At 51.4% G+C, this 24,354-nt stretch overlaps 1 protein-coding gene across 1 annotated transcript; it reads right to left on the bottom strand.

Annotated features, from left to right (window-relative positions):
- Positions 1–81: 81 nt before the first annotated feature.
- msto1 (misato mitochondrial distribution and morphology regulator 1) lies at positions 82–17,835 on the bottom strand. Its single transcript, XM_063041857.1, has 14 exons — positions 17,662–17,835; positions 14,916–15,051; positions 9,251–9,320; positions 8,102–8,177; positions 5,724–5,775; positions 5,494–5,632; positions 5,281–5,398; positions 4,461–4,595; positions 3,077–3,232; positions 2,521–2,652; positions 1,900–2,084; positions 1,411–1,515; positions 975–1,090; positions 82–826 (listed from the first exon to the last, which is right to left on the bottom strand). Exons 1-14 carry the CDS (start codon positions 17,743–17,745, stop codon positions 588–590), a joined length of 1,743 nt encoding a protein of 580 aa, XP_062897927.1. The 5' UTR covers positions 17,746–17,835; the 3' UTR covers positions 82–587.
- Positions 17,836–24,354: the final 6,519 nt, after the last annotated feature.

Genomic DNA, 24,354 nt, shown 5'->3' with positions numbered 1-24,354 from the left:
TGGAAACTGGGAATGGTGAGGGCACTTGGTGTGCTGCTCTGTCTAGTATGCAGTCGCTGAGCGAGCCATTGTCCATGGTCAGCCCAAAAGGGTGAGACTTTATTACAATGTTTAATCAATAAACCAGCAGTAAATCCTGCCAGAAACAGCTTCTTTGCTCAGATGAAACACGAGAAACAATTACTCCTACCCTGCAATCTCTCATCCCCCACGCCACCAGTGAGGCTGTAAGCCCACAACCTTTAACACCCGGAGTGGGATCTCAAATTCAGCTCCTGCAAGAGGAAGCAAAGGCAGGCAGTCAATCTCTGCCACCACTAACCACACGTCTGGGGATTCAATTCCAGCAATTTGAACGGGAACCAGGTTAGATGCTCTCAACCAGAGGGGTTCTCGTCCCCAGCTCGAGTCTGAAGGTGCCCACATCCATCGCACAAGCCCAAGCTCCCCACTGAGCATACTGGGTGGGAGGAGGCACCACTCCACACCCTCCCACCACCACATTTGCAGGTGGGGGGCAGGATGAGGCTCCCACTCGCACACGTAGGAGCACAGACACAGTCCTGGGTCACCGCTACTGCAAGTCTTTATTCCTCATCAGAGTCATCATCTAAATCGTCCAGCTCAAAGTTCGTTCTGTAGCACTGGGCCAGGGTCCTCAGCTCCTCGAGGGCCTCTCGGAAGTCGTCCAGCTCTGTGCCTGCGCTGAAGAAGGTGCTAAATCGCTGCAGGTTGAGGCGACTGACTTCGTGGTACAGGGCGTGGAGGCCATGATAGGTGGTGGCAGTGCTCTGCAGTGCACTCAACACAGGGATGCTCTGCACAGCTGTGGACAGACAGAACCATGTTCAATGTTCACCAAGGGTACCTCATCTGACAACCCCACTACCTCTGGAACAGCCCAAGGTAAATCCAACCCTCCCCCCGCGCAGCAGTCCGACGCCAGGCTGGATCCCCCACTGCATGGCACTCACCATTTCCTGAGGAGAGACTACCTCCCACCAGCTGCCCCCGTTTGTTGAAGGAGTCTGAGAAAATCTGTGGATACGGTGTAGTCACTCTACATGGGGTCTGAACAAGATGGATGGCTCTGGGGAGAGAGAGAACAGGGTCACCAGCCAACATCACACTGTATTCCTTTGTATGCATCCCCAAAGGACAGAACCATTTCCCATTCTCCCTCCCTCTTTTCCAACGAGGACTACATATTCCCAAACCTGTTGCTGCTCACTTCCCAATGGACCAAGCCTCTTCCACTCACATTACAAAGTAATGAATCCACACCCACACCCCATTTCACTCAAACGTCAAAGTTGGCTGTCCACAATATGGTGACATTTTACTGCCAGTGCCATCTTTTGATTTTTTTGTGTTTTTCCAGTGCACACAAAGTGTTTGCCACTCACGTACCTCACTGCAGCTGGGAAGTGGTGTTGCAGGAACGTTTCAAGGACATCTTCTCCTGATGGACAGCTGTGTAAAATGGAGGGTCCTTTCACCCCCGGTGGAAGGTTACTGAGGAAAAGAGATACAGGCAGATTCATGATGTGAACATTTCTTATGGTGTAATTTCTGTTACTGGACAATTGTTTCTACCTAAATTTCAAACTTAACACTGATGTCTTCAGCCATGGAACCCCCAAATGATGATATTTGGGAAGGGGGGGTGGGGGCAATATTGATACTGTATTGATATTGACACAGGGGTACAGTACTGGTGGGGACAGGTCTGTCACTGTATAACACTGGGTTATGGAACTACCTTGCATTACAGTACCCGTGAGAACAAGTCGATCACTGTACAACACAAGTGCAGAGCAACAGCTCAGGTACATACTGTGAGAGAGTGGACAGCAAGGAGTGGTGTGCCCAGAACTGCAGACGGTGACCCATACCCACCTGATTTGTTGCTCCCTGCTGACTCCTCGCAACACTACAGACTGTGCGAAGCACTGAACATCCTTAACCTCGCCATAGGGGGTCAGTGGTGTCCACGGTGACGCGGCGTGTTGCTCGGCCAAGACGTCCGGGAGAGTGTCGGTGCTCTTCATGGCGAAGGGGATGGCAGCAGACGCAGTGACCACCTGCCGGGGACAGACCCAGTTCAGTGCCAGGATGGAGGCTGCTTCCCAACATCAAAACCACTGGGGGGCACCTGACCCCATCCACCCACAGAACGTCCCAGTGAGACCAGAATCGGGCAGGCAGCCATTGCTTGTTCCTTCCTGGCGGGGTAAGGGTGGGGTCCTGGCTGTGACAGCAGGAACACAAGGTGATTCAGTTACAGGTAAGTGGACCCCCATCTATTGGTGAAGGAGCATGAGACAAGGGATTGGGTCTGCACCTCCCTGCGTCGAGCACCTACTGCATTCTAGTGCCTGGGTCAGATCACGTCCACACTGACCACCCCCCCCAGGTCTGAACTCTCCCCTCCTCTTCACATTCCCAACCTACTTCCCACACGCCCTCACAATGCTCCCCGACTCCCACCTTCAGTATGATGCTACGGGGGTGCCTCACCTTCCTGCTGGAGACAGTAAGTGCGTTGGTCAGCTGGGTAAGCGACATGGCGTTAGACTGTAGTCTGTATGGGACGCTCAGAGTCTCCAAGGCTGTAGCCAACAGTGCGCTGCTGTGATAATTGAGGGATGCCTGTTGGGGGGAAAAGCAGAGGTGAGTGAAGACTTTCGGTCCAGCGAGGGTGACAGGATGACCACGTTCTGTGTGAACTCCTCAGGAAAGGGCTGGGACTTCAGCTGGGATGAGGGACCAAATCTGGTGCAGTAACACAAATCCAGACCCTCGTTCCTGCTCCTCCGAATGCTGACTGCAAGTGTCTGATGGCGTTCTCTGTTGGAGGGTGGGTTCCCTTACACAGAGGGGCTGCTCGGCTACACACCCTGTCCACCATGGCCCCTCCAGCCTTCACCAGACTTACACACCCTGTCCAACAGTGGTCCTCTCCATCACCACCATCTCCCCCAATCTTTACCCTTGTGCCCCGCTACACATCGTTGGCCACTGCCCATGCCCCTCCACACCCTGTCCACCACCCCTCCTGCCCGGAGATACTCACGTCATAGATGACACGTGGGAAAGGGACTGGGGTCACTTGCTTGCGCCCCAGGAAGCTGCTGTCCAGCGACATGGGGCAGAAGGCGGAGCTGCGGCTGGACAGGTGCACGATACCCATGACGGAGTTGAGCAGACGGTAGACGGTGGCCATGGAACCCTGCAGAACCAATCACAGCCAGCGTTCAGAGACCCCCGGGCATCGCAGAGAGCTTGACCCCACCCCACTGTAAGCCTCCAGTAAGGATACGAAGGCACCAGACCACTGAGCCCCCCAAACCTGTTATATGGGAACAGGCTGTTCAGCCCATCTAATGAACTGTGCCTACTGTAATCTTACTCTTTCCAATATCCCTTGGTTAACTTAAACTGATTTACCTCAGGTTTAAGCCAACATTAACTGGGAGGCACGGTAGTGTAGCTATTAGTGTAACACTTTACAGTGCCAACAGTTCAAGGTGTAAGGAGGTTATATGTTCTCCCTGTGACTGCGCGAGTTTTGTCCGGGTGCTCCGGATTCCTCCACGTTCCAAAGGCATACAGGTTAAGGTTAGTAAGATGGCGCTAGCGAACAATGATTCCCCGAGTGACATCCTCCAGATACCAAATCTTTACAATTATTTCACTTTTTCTATGCTTTTCACTTGTTTGTGTTATGGGAACTCTTGGAGCCTGTGACATGCAGTTTGGAACTTGACCGAAGCTCTCCAGCATTATGCTATGTCTGGAGAGCTGATTCGTGGAGATCAGAGACCGGGGGGGGGGGGGGGCGGTTCAAAAAGACCAGAGAAAGAGCACGGGGTCATGAACTCCACCTCGAAGTGGCAAGGAAGACTGAAGTGAATGTGGAGGCCGTCTACAATGGCTTCCCAATGGACGCCACTGGGGTCGACAGTCAGCAGCTGGATCACTGCACTCAAACCAGGGTCAGTGGTCACTCTTTACAGAAGGACTGAGTTCGTGCGGCCGCTCTCCTTGTATTCAGATAAAAAAATGCTTCCGATATTTAAGCGATTATGGGACTGTACTTTGTATTGGTTTCCTTCAGATTTTCAGTTTTTTCTTTCTCGTTGCCAATTGGCAGGTGGGTGATATGTTAATTTTTGTGTGTGTGGGTCAGTGAGGTTTAACTGGCCACTGTAAGTTACCCCTTCTGTGTGGGTGAGGAGTAGAATCTGTGGGGAGAGTAAGACAGGTGGAAGTAGGTGGGTGCTTGACAGGCTCAGGAGTAAAAGAGCAAACTCTAATCTCCCAGCCAGGTTTGCAGAGATTGGAAGGTGGGGGGGGGGGGGGGTGCGGATGGTTACAGTCCAGTGCTTGGTCAGGGGAGCGTGGTGGGTGGGGCAGTCACTAGGACCACTGACAGTGCCTCTGCTCAGTCCTCTCACCGTGTCCATGTAGCTTGTGGGCGCAAAGCCGCAGGTGAAAATGGCTTTCCCTCCGTATTCATCGTGTAACAACTCCACCACCTTGGTGGCAAGGCCAGCAAAGCCATCCTGCAAATCACAAAGCACCTGGAAGCCCTGGTAACGAAACACACCATCTGTCAGTAACAAGCAACAGGACCCTAACCTGCACCATTATTAACAGACTTACACTTCTCTTCTGAGGCAATGTCAGTCAAGCAAGTTGAATAATTAGACCCGTCCCCACCAGTACCACGCCCCAATGTTAAATGGTTAACAGAGCTGTCCCTGCTGGTAATGTACCCCGGTGTTATACAGTGACAGACCAGTCCCCACCAGTACCATGCCCCATCGTTATACAGTGACAGACTTGTCCCCACCGGTACTGTACCCGTGTTATACAGCAACAGACCTGTCCCCACTGGTACTGTGCCCCAGTGTTACACAGTGACAGACTTGTCCCCACCAATACTTTACCCAACTGTTATACAGCAACACACCTGTTCCCACCAGTACTGTAGCCCAGTGTTATACAATATAAAATCACCCTCATCAATACAAAAACTAGTAAGACTGAACAGATAGTGTCTTTTCACACTGGCAGAAAGAACACTGAGAAGTGATCTTATTGGAACACATCACCAAGTTAACCTGGAAGCATGATGTTAATCTCTATACCATGTTTTTCTCTTTTAGTTAATGGAAGGGAATGGTATCTCGCTGGTTTTCCTCTGTTCTTATCCAACCACTTGTTGGCAGGAATGGTTTCATCTGCCTCCCATCCCTCCTGCACCCCAGTTACCTGCAGGTAGTCACATTCCTCGATATAAAAGTGAAGGCGGTCTTCAAGGTCATCTAAGAAAGTTGGATCACGAAGGAGCTTCTCACCAAACCCAAATGCTTCAAAGCGATTGGAAGTGCTGTGCATGTTAAAGGAAAAACCGGGGTCAGCTCTCAGCTTGGCACTCTGGTGGACCAGGCTGTGTCTACTAGGGTGCATGCACCTGTCACTGACCTGTTGTGGTTATACTGTTGGATGACAGAAATGGTCTTTGGATGCAGGTGTACCCCAAGATAGTCTGACCAGACCCTCACACTGTTCTCCAATCGCTGGGCACCCTGAGACAGGTCGAAGGTTCTCTCAGCCGCAGACCCTGACAAAATAAATATGGTCAGAGTGGGTGAGGAGTGGATATTGGGACAAGGTGGAGAAGCTACCAGTATCATAGGGCAGATGGCACTCACTCTCTGCTCCCTGGGCTGTTGTTGAGGTGACATTTTCACTGTGCGCATCGGTCTGTGGAAAGACAACATAATACGGATGAAGAGGAATCTGTCTTGTACAAGCTTTCCGCAGCAGCCGGAAACACAGAAAATAGAAGCATCCTGCATCAGCGTCTGTTAGGGCAATTCCAATGCAAGAGGCTGCCAAGTAGACACAGCCTGATACATCACAGGCACACCCCTCCTATCACTGATGGTTCTGGGCCCGCTCACGCTGGAATTTAGAGAATAGAGGGGAACCTCATTGAAACCTATGGAATATTGAAAGGCCTCGATGCAGTAGATATGGAGAGGATGTTTCCAATAGCGCGAGAGTCTACGACCAGAGGGCACAGCCTCAGAGTAGACGGACGTCCAGTTAGGACAGAGATGAGGAGGAACTTCTTTAGCCAGAGGGTGGTTCATTGTCACAGATGGCTCTGGAGGCTGTCATTGGGCATCTTTAAGGCAGAGGCTGATAGGTTCTTGATGTGCAAAGATGACAAAGGTCATGGGAAGAAGGCAGGAGAATGGGGTTGAAAAGGAAACTAAATCAGCCATGATTGAATGGCCAAACAGACTCGATGCACCAAATGACCCAACGCTGCTTCTGTGTCTTATGGTCTTTATTATCAAGAATCCCCACCACTTGTTCCTGTTACTCACTGTACTTGCACATGTGACAATAAACTTGATTTGACTGTATGATACCATTATGGCTAATCACCCAAATTCACTGCCATCCCCATTTTCTCAAGTGCCTTAGAACTCAGTTCAATACCCCAAACATATTTCACTCCTCTTCTACTGCCTTCTGTGATAGAGGTTCACTGCTCTTTGGATGAAGAAATCTCTCTACAGTCCAGGGCCATGTATCCTTGTACCTTGCCATGGCTGATCTCAGGAGCAGGTTTAGGCACAGCTCTCAGCAGGTTGGGCGAGGAATGCAGAGACCGTACTCCGAGCAGCTCATGGGATCGCTGACGCTACCCTGAACCATGGATCAGGAGGGTGCAACCAGGATTGTGCTGGAATGAAAGTGCATCCTCATTTCCTCTGACCATGAGGAGTTGCATCAGGCAGTGTAAGCGCCGGGGTGACCCAGGAGCTTCCTGCATGGAAGATGAACCACAAGGCTGGCTCGAAACTACCCCTGTAACCGAGTGAGCTGACACAGTGAAATGGGGGGGGGAGAATAGCAATGCAGAATGAGAAGTCACTTCTCACAGCCCCAGGACCAGATTTTGATTCCGACCTCCGGTGCGTGGAGTTTACACGTTCTACCTGTGACTGTACAATTTTCCTCTAGGATACACCAGTTCCCTCCTTCAGCCCAATGAATATGGGATGGTAGGTTAACTGCACCTTGTCTGTAGAGAACCTGGGAGTTGATGGAAGTGAAAGTTGAGGGATGGCATGGACTTATTGGGCTGAGGGCCACTACAGTATGACTCTTCCACACTGCAAACTATGCGACAAACTGCTCCAAGAATGGCCGTGCCGATTGGACTGTACTGGCCAACAACCAAGCTGCAACCATGGTAGTTCAGTGGTTAGTTTAACACTATTATACCCGAAATCCTTGAGGTTGTTATAGCTGGGGGTGGTAATGGGACAAGCTCCCATTAACTATTAAATGCTTCCAATGATGTGTGCCTCAAATAGCCTCTGACAACCAAGTCCAGCTCCTGGCCCTTTCCACGTGGCTTAGCTACTAAGCCTGGCAGAACTGTTTTCAGTGACAGAGGGGCAAACGTGGGCTACTGGCGCTTTAAAAGTAGTCGCTTCAGACAGATGGGGCTCGTCAGCTGTGGTTAGCAGCTCATCGAGAAGGAGGAAAACTCTGATCTCAAACCTTCGCTGCCTCGCGGCTATACCCATGCATGGGGAAGGCTTCAGGAGTAAACCCCAAGGGAAAAATCTGGAGCTGGAGTCCCTAAAGCAGCCCGACATTGAGTTCAATGTAGACCGGCAACTTCTCGGCCTCTGCCGTTCCTTTGGGTTCATCAGATGCGTGGAGAGGGGGAGCTTGCTACATGGGCAACAGTTTGCTCTCCATATCGTACTGGCCAGGCTTGTGTATCTAGACAGCTAGGATGCAACATCCACGGTCAACTCTGACCGAAACAGGTCTCAGCAGCAGCATTATATCAGTAATGTGGGTTTAATGCCAGCTGCTGTCTATACGTTCTCCCAGTGGGTTTCCTCTAGGTACTCTGACACAAGGGGTCAGAGGTAAATTGGTCACATGGGTGTAATGGGGCAGCACAGGCCTGTTACCCTGCTGTATCTCTGGTTGATGGACTCACTGAGCTCACGGTGCCACCTGATGGCCAAAGGGTGAAGAACAAGACACTTACACCCAACCTGTTGAGTTGCTGCAGAAACTGGTTCTTTGTCACTGGATCTTCTTTGTGCACAGTCAGACTCCCATTCCTGGATTAAAAGGGGAAAACAGAACAGGGCAAGTGATTTTATTTTTACTTTAACACCACACAATCCTCCTCAGAGGCTGCACAAAGGTCTTCCACTGATCAGGCTTGAGGCCAAGATGGTTGAACAGTTTAAACAGCATCTGTTGGTCAGCTGCTGCACAGCTCTCCCTCCCAGTCGGCCACAATGCTCCCGTACCCTCAGAGCCAACCACACTAAGAACACGGAAAAAGGACAATGAATTTCAAACATGGGGTGGTCGTTGGATTCCCAAGTGCAAGTAACAGGCTTAGCCTCCCAGCAGGAGGTGCACGCAGATATACAGATAAACGCTGACCTGAAGGCCCCATGATCCAAATGGAGTGATCTCGTCCTTTACACAACCTGCCCATCATCCTGAACGTAACATTCTCAAACATCCCAGCAATCTAAATGAGCTTTATTGATCACATGTACATCCAGGCATACAGTGAAAGGCAATGTTTGCATTAATAACCAACGCAGTACGAGGATGTGCTGGGGTCAGTCCACAAGTGTCGGCCCACCAGGTTAGGATTTTCCAAACCCAACCCGTACACCTTCATGATGTGGGAGGACACTGAAGCACCCCGAGGAAGCCCATGCGGCCACAGGGAAAACTTACAAACCCCTGAGACAGCAGTGGGAAATGACCCCAATCTTACCATCGCCGTCCCTAATCCGTGTGAAGGTGATGTGATGCATACTAGGACCTCTCTCTGACCCTATAATGGGAGACCGTTAATGAAATGATTGTACTGAGCGAGCCCACAGAACGTTCACCCAAAGCAAAATTCTGCTATGAATGTCCCAAGAATGGCTGTGGGAGGAGGCGGGTTGCAAATGGGGCCAGCAACCCCATCCTGTAAAGATCGAGAGCTACAGAAACTCCAAAGACCTCATCCCCGGGAGAAGGAGGATCTTTGAAGATGGGTTACAGCTGGGACAACTTGAAAGACTGGCCCAGGGCAGGGGACTTTGGTGGCCTATGCCCCAAAAGGGACGATGCATTTTAGCAAGTAGGGCCCGTAGAGTGAACCCAGGGCTCCAATCCTTACCATGCTAGTGCAGGCACGGCCTGGCTGGCTCCATACAGAACTCCTTCCTGCTTCAAGCTGCTCAGACTCCCTGTAACACACAAGGCAAGGCCATTAGCCTCCACCCAGCAGGCCATCAGCTGCACCACTACAATCCTGATGGTGGAGCCCTGAAGGGTAAAGCTGTTGACGCGAGAACCGGAAAAAAAGGAAATGAGACACTCAGCGGGTCAGGTGGCATCTGTAAAGAGAAGGGCTGCAGTTTGTGCTGCTGTCAAAATGAAGGGCCTTCCAAACTGAATTGTGAGGTTTCTCTTTCCACGGATATTGTTCAATGTTTCCAAAATTTTCCATGTAACCTGCCTGATAGAGTCCTCCCAAATCAAAATAACCTGCATGATATTGTCCTCCCAAACCAAAATCATCTGCCTGATAAGAGACCTCCCAAATCAAAATACAACAATACAGTCCTTGTACATGCTTTCACATCTATCACATTGAGAAGCACATGCAGGAAGACAGAGTCACAACTGAATCTGTCATGATGGAAGTCGAGGGGCCAGCATCGGAAAGGGTGAGCAGTTCCCAGGCGTCCACATCGCTTGAGAATCTATCCTGGGCCTAACATATCGATGCAATCACAAAGAAGGCATGACAGTGGCTACATTTCATTCCAAGTTTGAGGAGTGAGGTATGTCACCAAAGACTAGCAGATTTCTACGGATGTACTGTGGAGAGCAATCTGACTGGTATGTGGGATCCAATGCATGGGCTCAGAAAAGCTACAAACTCAGCAAGTTCCATCATGGGCACCAGCCTCCCCAGTATTAAAGACATATGCAAAAGGCAAGGCCTCAGGAAGGCTGTGTCCTTCGTGAAGGAGCCTACCCAGGACACGCACCCTTCTCATTACCACCACCAGGGAGGAGGCACAGGAGCCTGAAGACACACACTCAACATTTTAGGACCAACTTCCTCCCCTCTGCCATCAGATTTCTGAACGGAGTGTGAATCCACCAACACTGCTTCACTATTTAGCTCTTTTTGCACTATGTACTTGACTTGATTCTTTTTAAATGTCTCGCACTGTACTGCTGCCCAACGCATGTCAGTGATTATAAACCGGATTCTGAACAGGTAGTTCAAACATGGTTATCAATGAGATGCTCTGTTTAGTATTCCTGCTCAATCCCCAACTAGAATTTCAGGATGTATACTGGATACATTTCTCTGATATTAAATGTACCTATTGAACTTTGCAGCTCTGCATACTCTTTAGTGCTTTTACACTGAGTCAGGGAATCATCGTCGTGTTGGTGAACACTACAGAAAGGTGTGTCTAAACAGAGGCACCAAACTGCCTCAGTGCTCACTGTGTAAGTGTTAGAGACGAGTTATAACCAATGGATCCGATGCAGGTAAACAATGAAAGCTGTTTTAACAATCTCCCTGTCCTCAGCAATGACTGGCGACGTACAAGTGCCAAAGGCAGCAATGGAAATTTCTCTGTGGAGTGGCCCCCATCATCTCAAAGCCAGTCATCACATTGTGACAAAGACTGAGTGCTCTGGTCACACACTCAGTCAGACTATTGCAGTACAACACTGCCCCATTACAGGCTATTGCAGTACAACACTGCCCCATTACAGGCTATTGCAGTACAACACTGCCCCATTACAGGCTATTGCAGTACAACACAAGCCTTGTACAACATGTGCGTGGAAAGTCATGTCTGACAAATCTTACTGAATTTTTTGAAGAGGTTACTAGGAAAATTGACGAGGGTAAAGCAGTGAATGTTGTCTATATGGACTTCAGTAAGGCCTTTGACAAGGTTCCACACGGAACGTTAGTTAGGAAGGTTCAATCATTAGGTATTAATATTGAAGTACTAAAATGGACTCAGCAGTGGCTGGTTGAGAGATGCCAGAGAGTAGTGGTGGATAACTGTTTGTCAGATTGGAGACCTATGTCTAGTGGTGTGCCTCAGGGATCTGTACTGGGTCCAATGTTGTTTGTCCTATATATTATTGATCTGGATGATGGGGTGGTAAATTGGATGAGTAAGTATGCAGATGATACTAAGATAGGTGGCGTTGTGGATAATGAAGTAGGTTTTCAAAGCTTGCAGAGAGATTTAGGCCTGTTAGAAGAGTGTGCTGAAAGATGGCAGATGGAGTTTAATGCTGATAAATGTGAGGTGCTACATTTTGGTAGGACTAATTAAAATAGGACATACATGGTAAATGGTAGGGCATTGAAGAATGCAGTAGAACAGAGGGATCTAGGAATAATGGTGAATAGTTCCCTGAAGGTGGAATCTCATGTGGATAGGGTGGTGAAGAAAGCTTTTGGTATGCTGGCCTTTATAAATCAGAGCATTGAGTATAGAGTTAGGATGTAATGTTGAAATTGTACAAGGCATTGATAAGGCCAAATTTGGAGTATTGTGTACACTTCTGGTCATCGAATTATGGGAAAGATGTCAACAAACTGGTGAGAGTACAGAGAAGATTTACTAGAATGTTACCTGGGTTTCATCTCCCAAGTTACAGAGAAAGGTTGAACAAGTTGGATCTTTATTCTTTGGAGCGTAGAAGGTTGATGGGATTTGATAGAGGTATTTAAAATTATGAGGGGGATAGATAGAGTTGACGTGGATAGGCTTTTTCCATTGAGAGTAGGGGAGATTCAAACAAGAGGACATGAGTTGAGTCAAAGGGCAAAAGTTTAGGGGTAACATGAGGGGAACTTCTTTACTCAGAGAGTGGTAGCTGTGTGGAACGAGCTTCCAGCAGAAGTGGTTGAGGCAGGTTCGATGTTGTCATTTAAAGTTAAATTGGACAGCTATATGGACAGGAAAGGAATGGAGGGTTAAGGGCTGAGTGCAGGTCAGTGGGACTAGGTGAGAGTAGGAGTTCAGCACAGACTAGAAGGGCCGAGATGGCCAGTTTCTGTGCTGTAATTGTTATATGGTAAATACTGCCCCATTACAGGAAGAATGTGGAAGCTGTTGAAAGGCTGCCCGGATTAGAATGCATGAGCTATAACAAACTTGAGTTGTTTTCTCTGGAGCAGCAAGAACTGAGGGGAGACTAGATGTAAGGTTATGAGAGGCACAGGTAGGGTGGACTGCCGAAATATCTCTCGAGGGGGAAAACGTCAGATACTAGACGGTGTGCATCTAAGGTGAGCGAGAGGCAAGTTGAAAGGGTTTTATTTATACAGAAAGTGGTGGGTGCTTGAACAGGCTACCATGTATGGTAGTGGAGGCAAATGTGACAGAGGAATTTAAGAGGCTCTTAGACAGATACATGGATGTCTGGGAATGGAGCGATATGAGCATTGTGTAGGCAGAAGGATTTTGTTTAGTTGTTACAGCAGTATGTTGTGGGCCAAAGGGCCTGTTCCTGTGTTGTATTATTTTGTGTGATGTCAAGAGGTGGTCACTGCCAAGTTTGTGTGATGTCACAAGGCGGTCACTGCCAAGTTTGTGTGATGTCACAAGGTGGTCACTAACAAGTTTGTGTGATGTCACAAGGCAGTCACTAACAAGTTTAGGTGATGTCAAGAGGTGGTCACTGCCAAGTTTGTGTGATGTCGAGAGGTGGTCACTGCCAAGTTAGTGTGATATCAAGAGGCGGTCACTGCCAAGTTTGTGTGATATCAAGAGGCGGTCACTGCCAAGTTTGTGTGATGTCGAGAGGTGGTCACTGCCAAGTTAGTGTGATATCAAGAGGCGGTCACTGCCAAGTTTGTGTGATGTCGAGAGGCGGTCACTGCCAAGTTTGTGTGATATCAAGAGGCGGTCACTGCCAAGTTAGTGTGATGTCACAAGGCGGTCACTGCCAAGTTTGTGTGATGTCACAAGGCGGTCACTGCCAAGTTTGTGTGATGTCACAAGGCGGTCACTAACAAGTTTGTGTGATGTCACAAGGCGGTCACTAACAAGTTTGTGTGATGTCAAGAGGTGGTCACTGCCAAGTTTGTGTGATGTCGAGAGGTGGTCACTGCCAAGTTAGTGTGATATCAAGAGGCGGTCACTGCCAAGTTTGTGTGATGTCGAGAGGCGGTCACTGCCAAGTTTGTGTGATGTCGAGAGGCGGTCACTGCCAAGTTTGTGTGATGTCGAGAGGCGGTCACTGCCAAGTTTGTGTGATATCAAGAGGCGGTCACTGCCAAGTTTGTGTGATGTCGAGAGGCGGTCACTGCCAAGTTTGTGTGATGTCGAGAGGCGGTCACTGCCAAGTTTGTGTGATGTCGAGAGGCGGTCACTGCCAAGTTTGTGTGATGTCAAGAGGCGGTCACTGCCAAGTTTGTGTGATGTCAAGAGGTGGTCAGGGTTATGACTGCTCAGGGTTCCACTTAATTTGCACAAAACCAGTTCCACAGGAGAATTTGTTAGGAGTGTGAGAAGATTTGTTATATTACCAAAGATTTTTACAAATTGCTACAGATGTACAGTGCATTGCTGTCTGGTATGGAGGCTCCAATCCATGGGATCAAAGAGACTCTCTGCAGAAGGTTGTAGACACAGCTAGCTCCATCACAGGGACAACTCCCCCCCCCCCACCTTTCTCCTCACCTACCAGCGAGTACTCCTTTCACCCCCCCCCCAAACTTCTTGCCCCTTCCTTCCTAGTCTTGATCTGTGAAATGAGCCATTCAGCACACTTGGTGGAATCTCACCCTTCCTCAGTATCTCGGTGTATATCTTCACCCTCGAACACCCAGTCTTCTGGGTATACAGCCAGAAAAATGATAATTCAGTGTATCTGACATTATAATGACTGGGTAACACACACAAAATGCAGGAAGAGCTCAGCATGTCAAGCAGTATCTATGGAAAGGAATAAAGAGTCAACATTTTGGACAGAACTCTTCATCAGGACTGGCCTAATGATGGGTTTCAGCACAAAGGGTCTCAACCCAAAACACTGACTATTTGTTCTTCTCTATGGATGCCGTCTGACCTGCTGAGTTCTCCCTGTATTTTGTGTGCGTTGCCCTGGACTTCTAGCGTTTATAGAATCTCGTGTGGTTATAGATACAACTCTCCCCATCACTGAGGACATGGTCAAGAAGTGGTGTCTCAAGAAGACACCATCTACCACAAGCAGCTACACACACAAAATGCTGAAGGAACTCAGCAGGTCAGGCAGCATCAATGGAATTATCAGCATCTGCAGAATCCCTTTTGTTTGGCCGTCAAAAGAACTCTGTTTTTGTTACTACCATATAGGGAGGAGGTACAGGAGCTTGAAGACCCACACTCACTGATTCAGAAACAGCTTCTTCCCCTCTGCCATCAGATTTCTGAACCCATAAACACAACCTTGTTATTTGCACTGTTTATGTCTGTAGTTTTAGAGTAATTTTGAGCCATTCAACTGTACTGCTGCAAAACAAGTTTAATGTCATATAAATCAGGGTTAAAATCTCAAAGATATTACCATTACTGAATTCCTCACTGCCAGTATCATAGATGTCAGTAGTGACCAGAAACAAATATAACAGCAGCCCAGAGGCTGTGTCATTGAGTGAGAGATTTGCCTTCGAGATGGGGCGTCTTAAGCCGCCCTGATCAGAGGCCTGTACTCGGAAAGCTCAACACCGTCACAGCACCTCACTCATTGGCACTCTGGCTGGGAGATCTGACTTAAGCAGAAATGGATTGCTGGCGTACCTTTGAGGTCCATGAGAATGAGGCGAGGAGTGTAGGTGGGCTGGCCTCGCAGTGTCTGCCCCTCACGGAAAAGGACATTGTTGTTGATCTCGGAGTATGTGTCACTGCGATCTGAATCGTAGCACAAGGCAGCATCCTTGATGGAGACAGAGTTATCAGTCACACAGTTGGACTCTCGATGGGGTCAGCACGTTATTTATCAACGAAGACCACTACTCGTTCACCCCCTCAATCCAACCCAATTTGTGACTTTACTCCAACAGGGCTAGTGCTCCCCTCTCCTCCAATACCCACTTCTTCCTCTTTACTCTTCCCGTGGCTCAATCCTACCCCCCACCCCCTTCAGATACAGGAGACACCTTCTTTGAGCCTCCCTCAAGTCTCGGACCCCCACCCCCAGACCCTCCACCACCGCCTCCCCTTCCTCCAAACCCCACCCCAGCGAATCCCGGTCCCTCCGCCTCCCCCTCAGCCCCAGATCCCGGTCCCTCTGCCTCCCCCTCAGCCCCGGCTCCCGGTCCCTCCGCCTCCTCCTCAGCCCCGGATCCCGGTCCCTCTGCCTCCCCCTCAGCCCCGGATCCCGGTCCCTCCCGCCTTCCCCCTCAGTCCCGGATCCCAGTCCCTCCCGCCTTCCCCCTCAGCCCCGGGTCCCGGTCCCTCCGCCTCCCCGTCAGCCCCGGATCCCGGTCCCTCCCGCCTTCCCCCTTCCCCTCAGCCCCGGGTCCCGGTCCCTCCGCCTCCCCCTCAGCCCCGGGTCCCGGTCCCTCCGCCTCCCCCTCAGCCCCAGGTCCCGGTCCCTCCGCCTCCCCCTCAGCCCCGGGTCCCGGTCCCTCCGCCTCCACCTCAGCCCCGGGTCCCGGTCCCTCCCGCCTTCCCCCTTCCCTTCGGTCCCGGTCCCTCCGCCTCCCCCTCAGCCCCGGGTCCCGGTCCCTCCGCCTCCCCCTCAGCCCCGGGTCCCGGTCCCTCCGCCTCCACCTCAGCCCCGGGTCCAGGTCCCTCCCGCCTTCCCCCTTCCCTTCAGCCCCGGGTCCCGGTCCCTCCGCCTCCCCCTCAGCCCCGGGTCCCGGTCCCTCCGCCTCCCCCTCAGCCCCGGGTCCCGGTCCCTCCCGCCTTCCCCTCAGCCCCGGGTCCCGGCCCCTCCGCCTCCCCCTCAGCCCCGGGTCCCGGTCCCTCCGCCTCCCCCTCAGCCCCGGGTCCCGGTCCCTCCCGCCTCCCCCTCAGACCCGGGTCCCAGTCCCTCCGCCTCCCCCTCAGACCCGGGTCCCGGTCCCTCCGCCTCCCCCTCCCCCTCAGACCCGGGTCCCGGTCCCTCCGCCTCCCCCTCAGCCCCGGGTCCCGGTCCCTCCCGCCTTCCGCCTCCCCCTCAGACCCGGGTCCCGGTCCCTCCGCCTCCCCCTCAGCCCCGGGTCCCGGTCCCTCCGCCTCCACCTCAGCCCCGGGTCTCGGTCCCTCCCGCCTTCCCCCTTCCCTTCAGCCCCGGGTCCCGGTCCCTCCTGCCTCCCCCCTTCCCCTCAGCCCCAGGTCCCGGTCCCTCCGCCTCCCCCTCAGCCCCGGGTCCCGGTTCCTCCGCCTCCCCCTCAGCCCCGGGTCCTCCGCCTCCCCCTCAGCCCCGGGTCCCGGTCCCTCCCGCCTCCCCCTCAGCCCCGGGTCCCGGTCCCTCCGCCTCCCCCTCAGCCCCGGGTCCCGGTCCCTCCGCCTCCCCCTCAGCCCCGGGTCCCGGTCCCTCCGCCTCCCCCTCAGCCCCGGGTCCCGGTCCCTCCGCCTCCCCCTCAGCCCCGGGTCCCGGTCCCTCCGCCTCCCCCTCAGCCCCGGGTCCCGGTCCCTCCCGCCTTCCGCCTTCCCCTCAGCCCCGGGTCCCGGTCCCTCCGCCTCCCCCTCAGCCCCGGGTCCCGGTCCCTCCGCCTCTCCCTCAGCCCCGGGTACCGGTCCCTCCGCCTCCCCCTCAGCCCCGGGTCCCGGTCCCTCCGCCTCCCCCTCAGCCCCGGGTCCCGGTCCCTCCGCCTCCCCCTCAGCCCCGGGTCCCGGTCCCTCCGCCTCCCCCTCAGCCCCGGGTCCCGGTCCCTCCGCCTCCCCCTCAGACCCGGGTCCCGGTCCCTCCCGCCTTCCGCCTCCCCCTCAGCCCCGGGTCCCGGTCCCTCCGCCTCCCCCTCAGCCCCGGGTCCCGGTCCCTCCACCTCCCCCTCAGCCCCGGGTCCCGGTCCCCGGTCCCTCCGCCTCCCCCTCAGTCCCGGTTTCTCCGCCTTCCCCTCAGCCCCGGGTCCCGGTCCCTCCGCCTCCCCCTCAGCCCCGGGTCCCGGTCCCTCCCGCCTTCCGCCTCCCCCTCAGCCCCGGGTCCCGGTCCCTCCGCCTTCCCCTCAGCCCCGGGTCCCGGTCCCTCCGCCTTCCCCTCAGCCCCGGGTCCCGGTCCCTCCGCCTCCCCCTCAGCCGAAGTCTCATCTCTCCAACTGCCCATCCACACTACCCACCCTGATTTAGGTTGTTCTTCCACCTCACTCCTTCAAGTTTCCCATTTCCTCCGTCTCCTCATTCCCGCGGGCTGGCTGCGGCCCCTCATTGCCCACCACTGCTTAGGGCTTGGCCAACCCCTCACCCGATGGTCGTCCCTTCCAGCCTCCCCTCTGCCTACCCCCTCTTCTCCTGACACCATCCTCCCTTCGCCCTTCCAGACCCACCCGACCCCCGATGGGTGTGGGATCCGAGGGCAAATCTCCATGGTAACGGCCCTTGCCCGGGAGCTGCTACTCACTTGGATGTTCCACCAGTGGGTGCCCACGAAGTTGGTGTAGTGGCCGAGCTGCAGCGTCAGCACCTCCCGGCACACGCCGCCCATCAGCTGCGTCCGGGACTCGGTCAGGGAAGCACCGCCAACCGCTGCTGCGATCCAGGCCGCCGACCGCCAGCCCCTCCGTCAAAATGTCCGCCCCTCTATTCCCATTGGCTTACTCGAGCGTCACTCACACCCAACGTTCATGACGGATTGGATGTGCTTTTCTATCACGTGCCGCAACGCCCGCCGGCCACGCATTAACTGCCCGCCCCGCCACCTCTATTGGCTGTCATGCTCGTCACTCATTGACACAGCTTGCGGCCGATTGGATGAAAGATTATCACGTGTATAAAGCCCCGCCTATTCCTGCGGGCGAGAGCATATGCGCTTCAGGATCTCCGATTGGCTGTACTAAGAGAAAGGAAGGTTAAAGGTCCACTGTGTCGCATCAATTGATGTCCGGGCTATAAAGTGGAGAAGCAAAGTTCCTGTTCCCGCAGTCGTATTGCGCAAATAGCCATTCAAAGTAAATTTATTATTAAAATACATTTCTGTCACCATATACTACCCCGAGATTCATTTTCGTGCAAGCATTCACAGAGCAAAGCAGCACAATAGAATCAATGGAAAACATAGGCGGACAAACAAGTGTTCAAAAGAATGCATACAAAAATAATTAATGAATGCTGAGAAAATGAGTTGTAGTGTGTCCACAGGTTGTGAAATCATTTCAAAGTTCATGTGAGTGAAGTTAATCAGGAGCTGGCTCTTGGTTGAAGGTTAACAATTGTTTGAGAGCCTGGTGGTATGGGAACCAAGGCTCCTGTATCTCTTTCTCGATGGCAGGCAAGACAAGAGAGCATTGTTGGATGGTGCTTTCTTGTGGCACTGCTCCTCATAGATGGGAGGTAGGTAGGAGATGGCTGTGCTTGTCTAGCTGCACTGGGTCAGAAGTTAGTCCCATTTTGTGCTCCACCAATGCATACCCTTTCTATTGAAACAGACTTCTTTTGGAAATTCGCATTTCATTTGCTTAATCACATTTCACTCAAAAAAAAGTTTCCTCCAATCCCCTTTCACATTAAAAACTCTACTATGAGATAATGTCCACATTAGTAACAAACCATCAAAAAAGATCAACACAGTTGGTCCTACAGGAACTCAGCAGGGCAGGTGACATCTGTGGAGGAAAATGAACGGCCAACAGTTTGGGTCAGGCCTACCCATGCCTCTCCTTCACAGATGCTGTCTGACCCAGTGCATGTCTTCAGCATCTTGTGTGTTGCTCCAGATTCCTGCATATGGATTTTTCAAAAGTATGCTCTTGAAACCTATTCCATCTTTCATTAGGATTGAAGGCAATCCTCCTCCTCGTTTTTACCTACCCGATTCTTGTTGACATGCCTCCATCTACAGCCTTATTCTGAGCAGAGCTTACTACCCAAAACACTGACAGGTTCTTCCCACAGATACTACCCAACAAGCTCAGTATATACAACAAATTCAGCTTCACTAAATACTTGGTGACCTGGGGAGTGGACACTGTGGCCTGCATGGAATTGTTGAGCCAAAAGGATTGCATCTGTGACAGAAAATCCAGGGCCCCCTTGGCTGATGAGTTTCAGACATATTTAAAATGGCTGAAAAAAATCTCACACACACCAGACTACAAATTCAGAGACACTTCAGCTAGTGAAGACAACTAACACAGTCATTTCTCTTCTCTCATTTTTGTTTCAAATTCATCATTACAGAGTAGATGTGATAACACCTCCTTGCTAACCATCAACACAGGCATAGCTCAAGGGTGTGTGCTTAGCCCACTGCCCTACTCTCTACTCATGACTGTGTGGCTCAGGCCAACCCAAACTCCATCTATAAACTTGCCAACAACACAACTGTTATTAACAGAATCTAAGGTGGTGAGGAGGAGGCACACAGGAGTGATATAGTTGACTGGAACAACCTCAAAGTCAACATCAGTAAGACCACGGAATTGATTGAGGACTTTGCGAAGGGAAAGTCAAGGAACACACACCAGTCCTCATCAGCTGTGGAAAGGGTGAGCAGTTTCAAGTTACTGGGTGTCAACATCTCTGAAGATCGACAGTACTGTGCAAAAGCCTTGGGCACATACATATATATATATATATATATATAAAACCAGGCTGTCTAATACTTTTGCACAGTACTGTATTTGTTAATATGGAGCAGAGAGTGAGTTTGTAAATCTGGATGGAGCAAACAATGTTGGGAATGGTGAGGGTGCAGAAGAGGTGTGGGACAGTTGGCAGAGGAGTGCTGGGGTGGAGGCTGGCACCTGGCAAGGTCACTTGATTCCAAGCAATTAGTTTATTGATCATTACAGAATGTCTCTCTGCTGCTTCCTGCTCCGTCCTCTCCACCTTCACCTTTTCCCAACCATGATTCCCCTCTCCCTGCCCCCTTCCCAATCTCAGTCCACAATAGAGACCCATGTCAATAGACAATAGACAATAGCTGCAGGAGTAGGCCATTCAGCCCTTCGAGTCAGCACCGCCATTCACTGTGATCATGGCTGATCATCCACTATCAGTATCCAGTTCCTGCCTTATCCCCATAACGTTTGATTCCACTATCTTTAAGAGCTCTATCCATCTCTTTCTTGAAAGCATCCAGAGACTTGGCCTCCACTGTCTTCTGGGGCAGAGCATTCCATATATCCACCACTCTCTGGGTGAAAAAGTTTTTCCTCAACTCCGTTCTAAAGGGCCTACCCCTTATTCTTAAACTGTGGTCTCTGGTTCTGGAATCACCCATCAGCGGAACATGCTTCCTGCCTCCAGTGTGTCCAATCCCCTAATAATCTTATGTTTCAATCAGATCCCCTCTCATCCTTCTAAATTCCAGTGTATACAAGCCTAGTCGCTCCAATCTTTCGACATATGACAGTCCCGCCATCCCGGGAATTAACCTTGTGAACCTACGCTGCACTCCCTCAATAGCAAGAATGTCCTTCCTCAAATTTGGAGACCAAAACTGCACACAATACTCCAGGTGTGGTCTCACCAGGGCCCTGTACAGCTGCAGAAGGACCTCTTTGCTCCTATACTCAATTCCCCTGGTTATGAAGGCCAGCATGCCATTAGCTTTCTTCACTGCCTGCTGTACCTGCATGCTTGCTTTCAGTGACTGATATACAAGAACACCTAGATCTCGTTGTACTTCCCCTTTTCCTAACTTGACTCCATTTAGATAATAATCTGCCTTCCTGTTCTTACCACCAAAGTGGATAACCTCACATTTATCCACATTAAACTGCATCTGCCATACATCTGCCCACTCACCCAGCCTGTCCAAGTCATCCTGCATTCTCATAACATCCTCCTTACATTTCACACTGCCACCGAGCTTTGTGTCATCTGCAAATTTGCTAATGGTACTTTTAATCCCTTCATCTAAATCATTAATATATATTGTAAACAGCTACGGTCCCAGCACTGTACCCTGCGGTACCCCACTGGTCACCGCCTGCCATTCCGAAAGGGACCCGTTAATCGCTACACTTTGTTTCCTGTCAGCCAGCCAATTTTCAATCCATGTCAGTACTCTGCCCCCAATACCATGTGCCCTAATTTTGCCCACTAATCTCCTATGTGGGACTTTATCAAAGGCTTTCTGAAAGTCCAGGTACACTACATCCACTGGCTCTCCCTTGTCCATTTTCATAGTTACATTCTCGAAGAATTCCAGAAGATTAGTCAAGAATCAGAAGATTATCAGAATCAGGTTTATAATCACTCACGTCATGAAATTTTGTTATTTTTTGGAGCAATAGTATAGTGCATATATAAAATTACTGCAGTACTCTGCAAAAGTCTTAGGCATCCTAGCTATATATACGTACCTAGATTTTTGCACAGTACTGTATCCTGGGCCCAACATATTGCTGCAATTGTGAAGAAGGCATGAGAGTAGCTATACCTCATAAGGAGTTTGAGGAGATTCAGTTTGTCACCAAAGACTCCAGCAGTACAGATGTCTACATCTACTCTCTACAGATGTACTGTGGAGAGCATTCTGACTGGTTGTATCACCACCTGGTATGGAGTCTACAATGCACAGGATCAAAGGAAGTTGTAGACTCAGTCAGCTCCATCACCACCCCCACCAGTACCATACACCAAAGTTATACAGTGACAGAACCATCCCCATCAGCTCCGTACCCCAGTGTTATACAGTGACAGACCCATCCCCATCAGCTCCGTACCCTGGTGTTATACAGTGACAAACTCGTCCGTAATGTACTGTAGCAGTGTCATACAGTGACAGAACCATTCCTATCAGCTCCGTACCCCAGTGTTATACAGTGACAGAACCATCCCTATCAGCTCCGTACCCCAGTGTTATACAGTGACAGAACCATCCCTATCAGCTCCGTACCCCAGTGTTATACAGTGACAGACCCATCCCCATCAGCTCCGTACCCCAGTGTTATAGAGTGACAGAACCATCCCTATCAGCTCCGTACCCCAGTGTTATACAGTGACAGACCCATCCCTATCAGCTCCGTACCCTGGTGTTATACAGTGACAGACCCATCCCTATCAGCTCCGTACCCCAGTGTTATACAGTGACAGACCCATCCCCATCAGCGCCGTACCCCAGTGTTATACAGTGACAGAACCATCCCTATCAGCTCCGTACCCCAGTGTTATACAGTGACAGACCCATCCCCATCAGCTCCGTACCCCAGTGTTATACAGTGACAGACCCATCCCCATCAGCTCCGTACCCTGGTGTTATACAGTGACAGACCCATCCCTATCAGCTCCGTACCCCAGTGTTATACAGTGACAGACCCATCCCCATCAGCTCCGTACCCTGGTGTTATACAGTGACAGACCCATCCCCATCAGCTCCGTACCCTGGTGTTATATAGTGACAAACTTGTCCGTAATGTACTGTAGCAGTGTCATACAGTGAGACTCCTCCCTACCGGTACTGTACCACAGTATTATACAGTGACACTCATCCCTACTGGTACTGTACCCGTTATAGTGACAGACCCGTCCCTACTGGTACTGTACCCATGTTATAGAGTGACAGACCCATCCCCACCGTTACTGTACCCCAGTGTTATACAGTGACAGACCCATCCCCACCGTTACTGTACCCCAGTGTTATACAGTGACAGACCCATCCCCACCGGTACGGTACCCCAGTGTTATACAGTGACAGACCCATCCCCACCGGTACTGTACCCCAGTGTTATACAGTGACAGACCCATCCCCACCGGTACTGTACCCCAGTGTTATACAGTGACAGACCCATCCCCACCGGTACCGTACCCCAGTGTTATACAGTGACAGACCTGTCCCCACCGGTACCGTACCCCAGTGTTATACAGTGACAGACCCATCCCTACTGGTACTGTACCCCAGTGTTATACAGTGACAGACCCGTCCCTACTGGTACTGTACCCCAGTGTTATACAGTGACAGACCCGTCCCCACTGGTACTGTACCCCAGTGTTATACAGTGACAGACCCATCCCCACCGTTACTGTACCCCAGTGTTATACAGTGACAGACCCATCCCCACCGGTACTGTACCCCAGTTTTATACAGTGACAGACCCGTCCCTACTGGTACCGTACCCCGGTGTCATACAGTGACACTCATCCCTACTGGTACTGTACCCCGGTGTTATACAGTGACAGACCCATCCCCACCGTTACTGTACCCCGGTGTTATACAGTGACAGACCCGTCCCTACTGGTACTGTACCCCAGTGTTATACAGTGACAGACCCGTCCCCACTGGTACTGTACCCCAGTGTTATACAGTGACAGACCCATCCCCACCGTTACTGTACCCCAGTGTTATACAGTGACAGACCCGTCCCCACCAGTACTGTACCCCAGTGTTATACAGTGACAGACCCGTCCCTACTGGTACTGTACCCGTGTTATACAGTGACAGACCCGTCCCCACTGTTACTGTACCCCAGTGTTATACAGTGACAGACCCGTCCCCACTGTTACTGTACCCCAGTGTTATACAGTGACAGACCCGTCCCCACCGGTACTGTACCCCAGTTTTATACAGTGACAGACCCGTCCCTACTGGTACCGTACCCCGGTGTCATACAGTGACACTCATCCCTACTGGTACTGTACCCCGGTGTTATACAGTGACAGACCCATCCCCACCGTTACTGTACCCCGGTGTTATACAGTGACAGACCCGTCCCTACTGGTACTGTACCCCAGTGTTATACAGTGACAGACCCGTCCCTACTGGTACTGTACCCCAGTGTTATACAGTGACAGACCCGTCCCTACTGGTACTGTACCCCAGTGTTATACAGTGACAGACCCATCCCCACCATTACTGTACCCCAGTGTTATACAGTGACAGACCCGTCCCCACTGGTACTGTACCCCGATGTTACACAGCCACAGATTTGTCCCCACCAGTACCATTTCCTGGTGTTACACAGTGATAGATTCATCCCCACCAGTACTGTACAACAGACCTGACCCTCCCAGGGTTATAAAGTGACAGATTTGATCCCAGCAGAACTATTTCCTGGTGTTACACAGTGACAGATTCATTCACACCAGTACTGTACCCCAGTGTTACGGGTGCAAATCTCTTCATAGGGAGACACACGTTAAGACAGGACAG

This window comes from Mobula hypostoma, chromosome 2, assembly GCF_963921235.1.
Source record: "Mobula hypostoma chromosome 2, sMobHyp1.1, whole genome shotgun sequence".
Classification (NCBI taxonomy): Eukaryota; Metazoa; Chordata; class Chondrichthyes; order Myliobatiformes; family Myliobatidae; genus Mobula; species Mobula hypostoma.
This window is presented reverse-complemented; position numbering and strand designations above follow the sequence as displayed.

Excerpts from the sequence above, each read along its gene's own strand:
- msto1 (XM_063041857.1), bottom strand. The coding sequence starts at position 17,745 with ATGGGCGGCGTGTGCCGGGAGGTGCTGACGCTGCAGCTCGGCCACTAC. Across the intron at positions 3,233-4,460 it reads CCACAAGCTACATGGACACG|GGTTCCATGGCCACCGTCTA; the intron begins GTGAGAGGACTG and ends TTGGTTCTGCAG. Across the intron at positions 1,516-1,899 it reads AGCAGGGAGCAACAAATCAG|TAACCTTCCACCGGGGGTGA; the intron begins GTGGGTATGGGT and ends TCTTTTCCTCAG.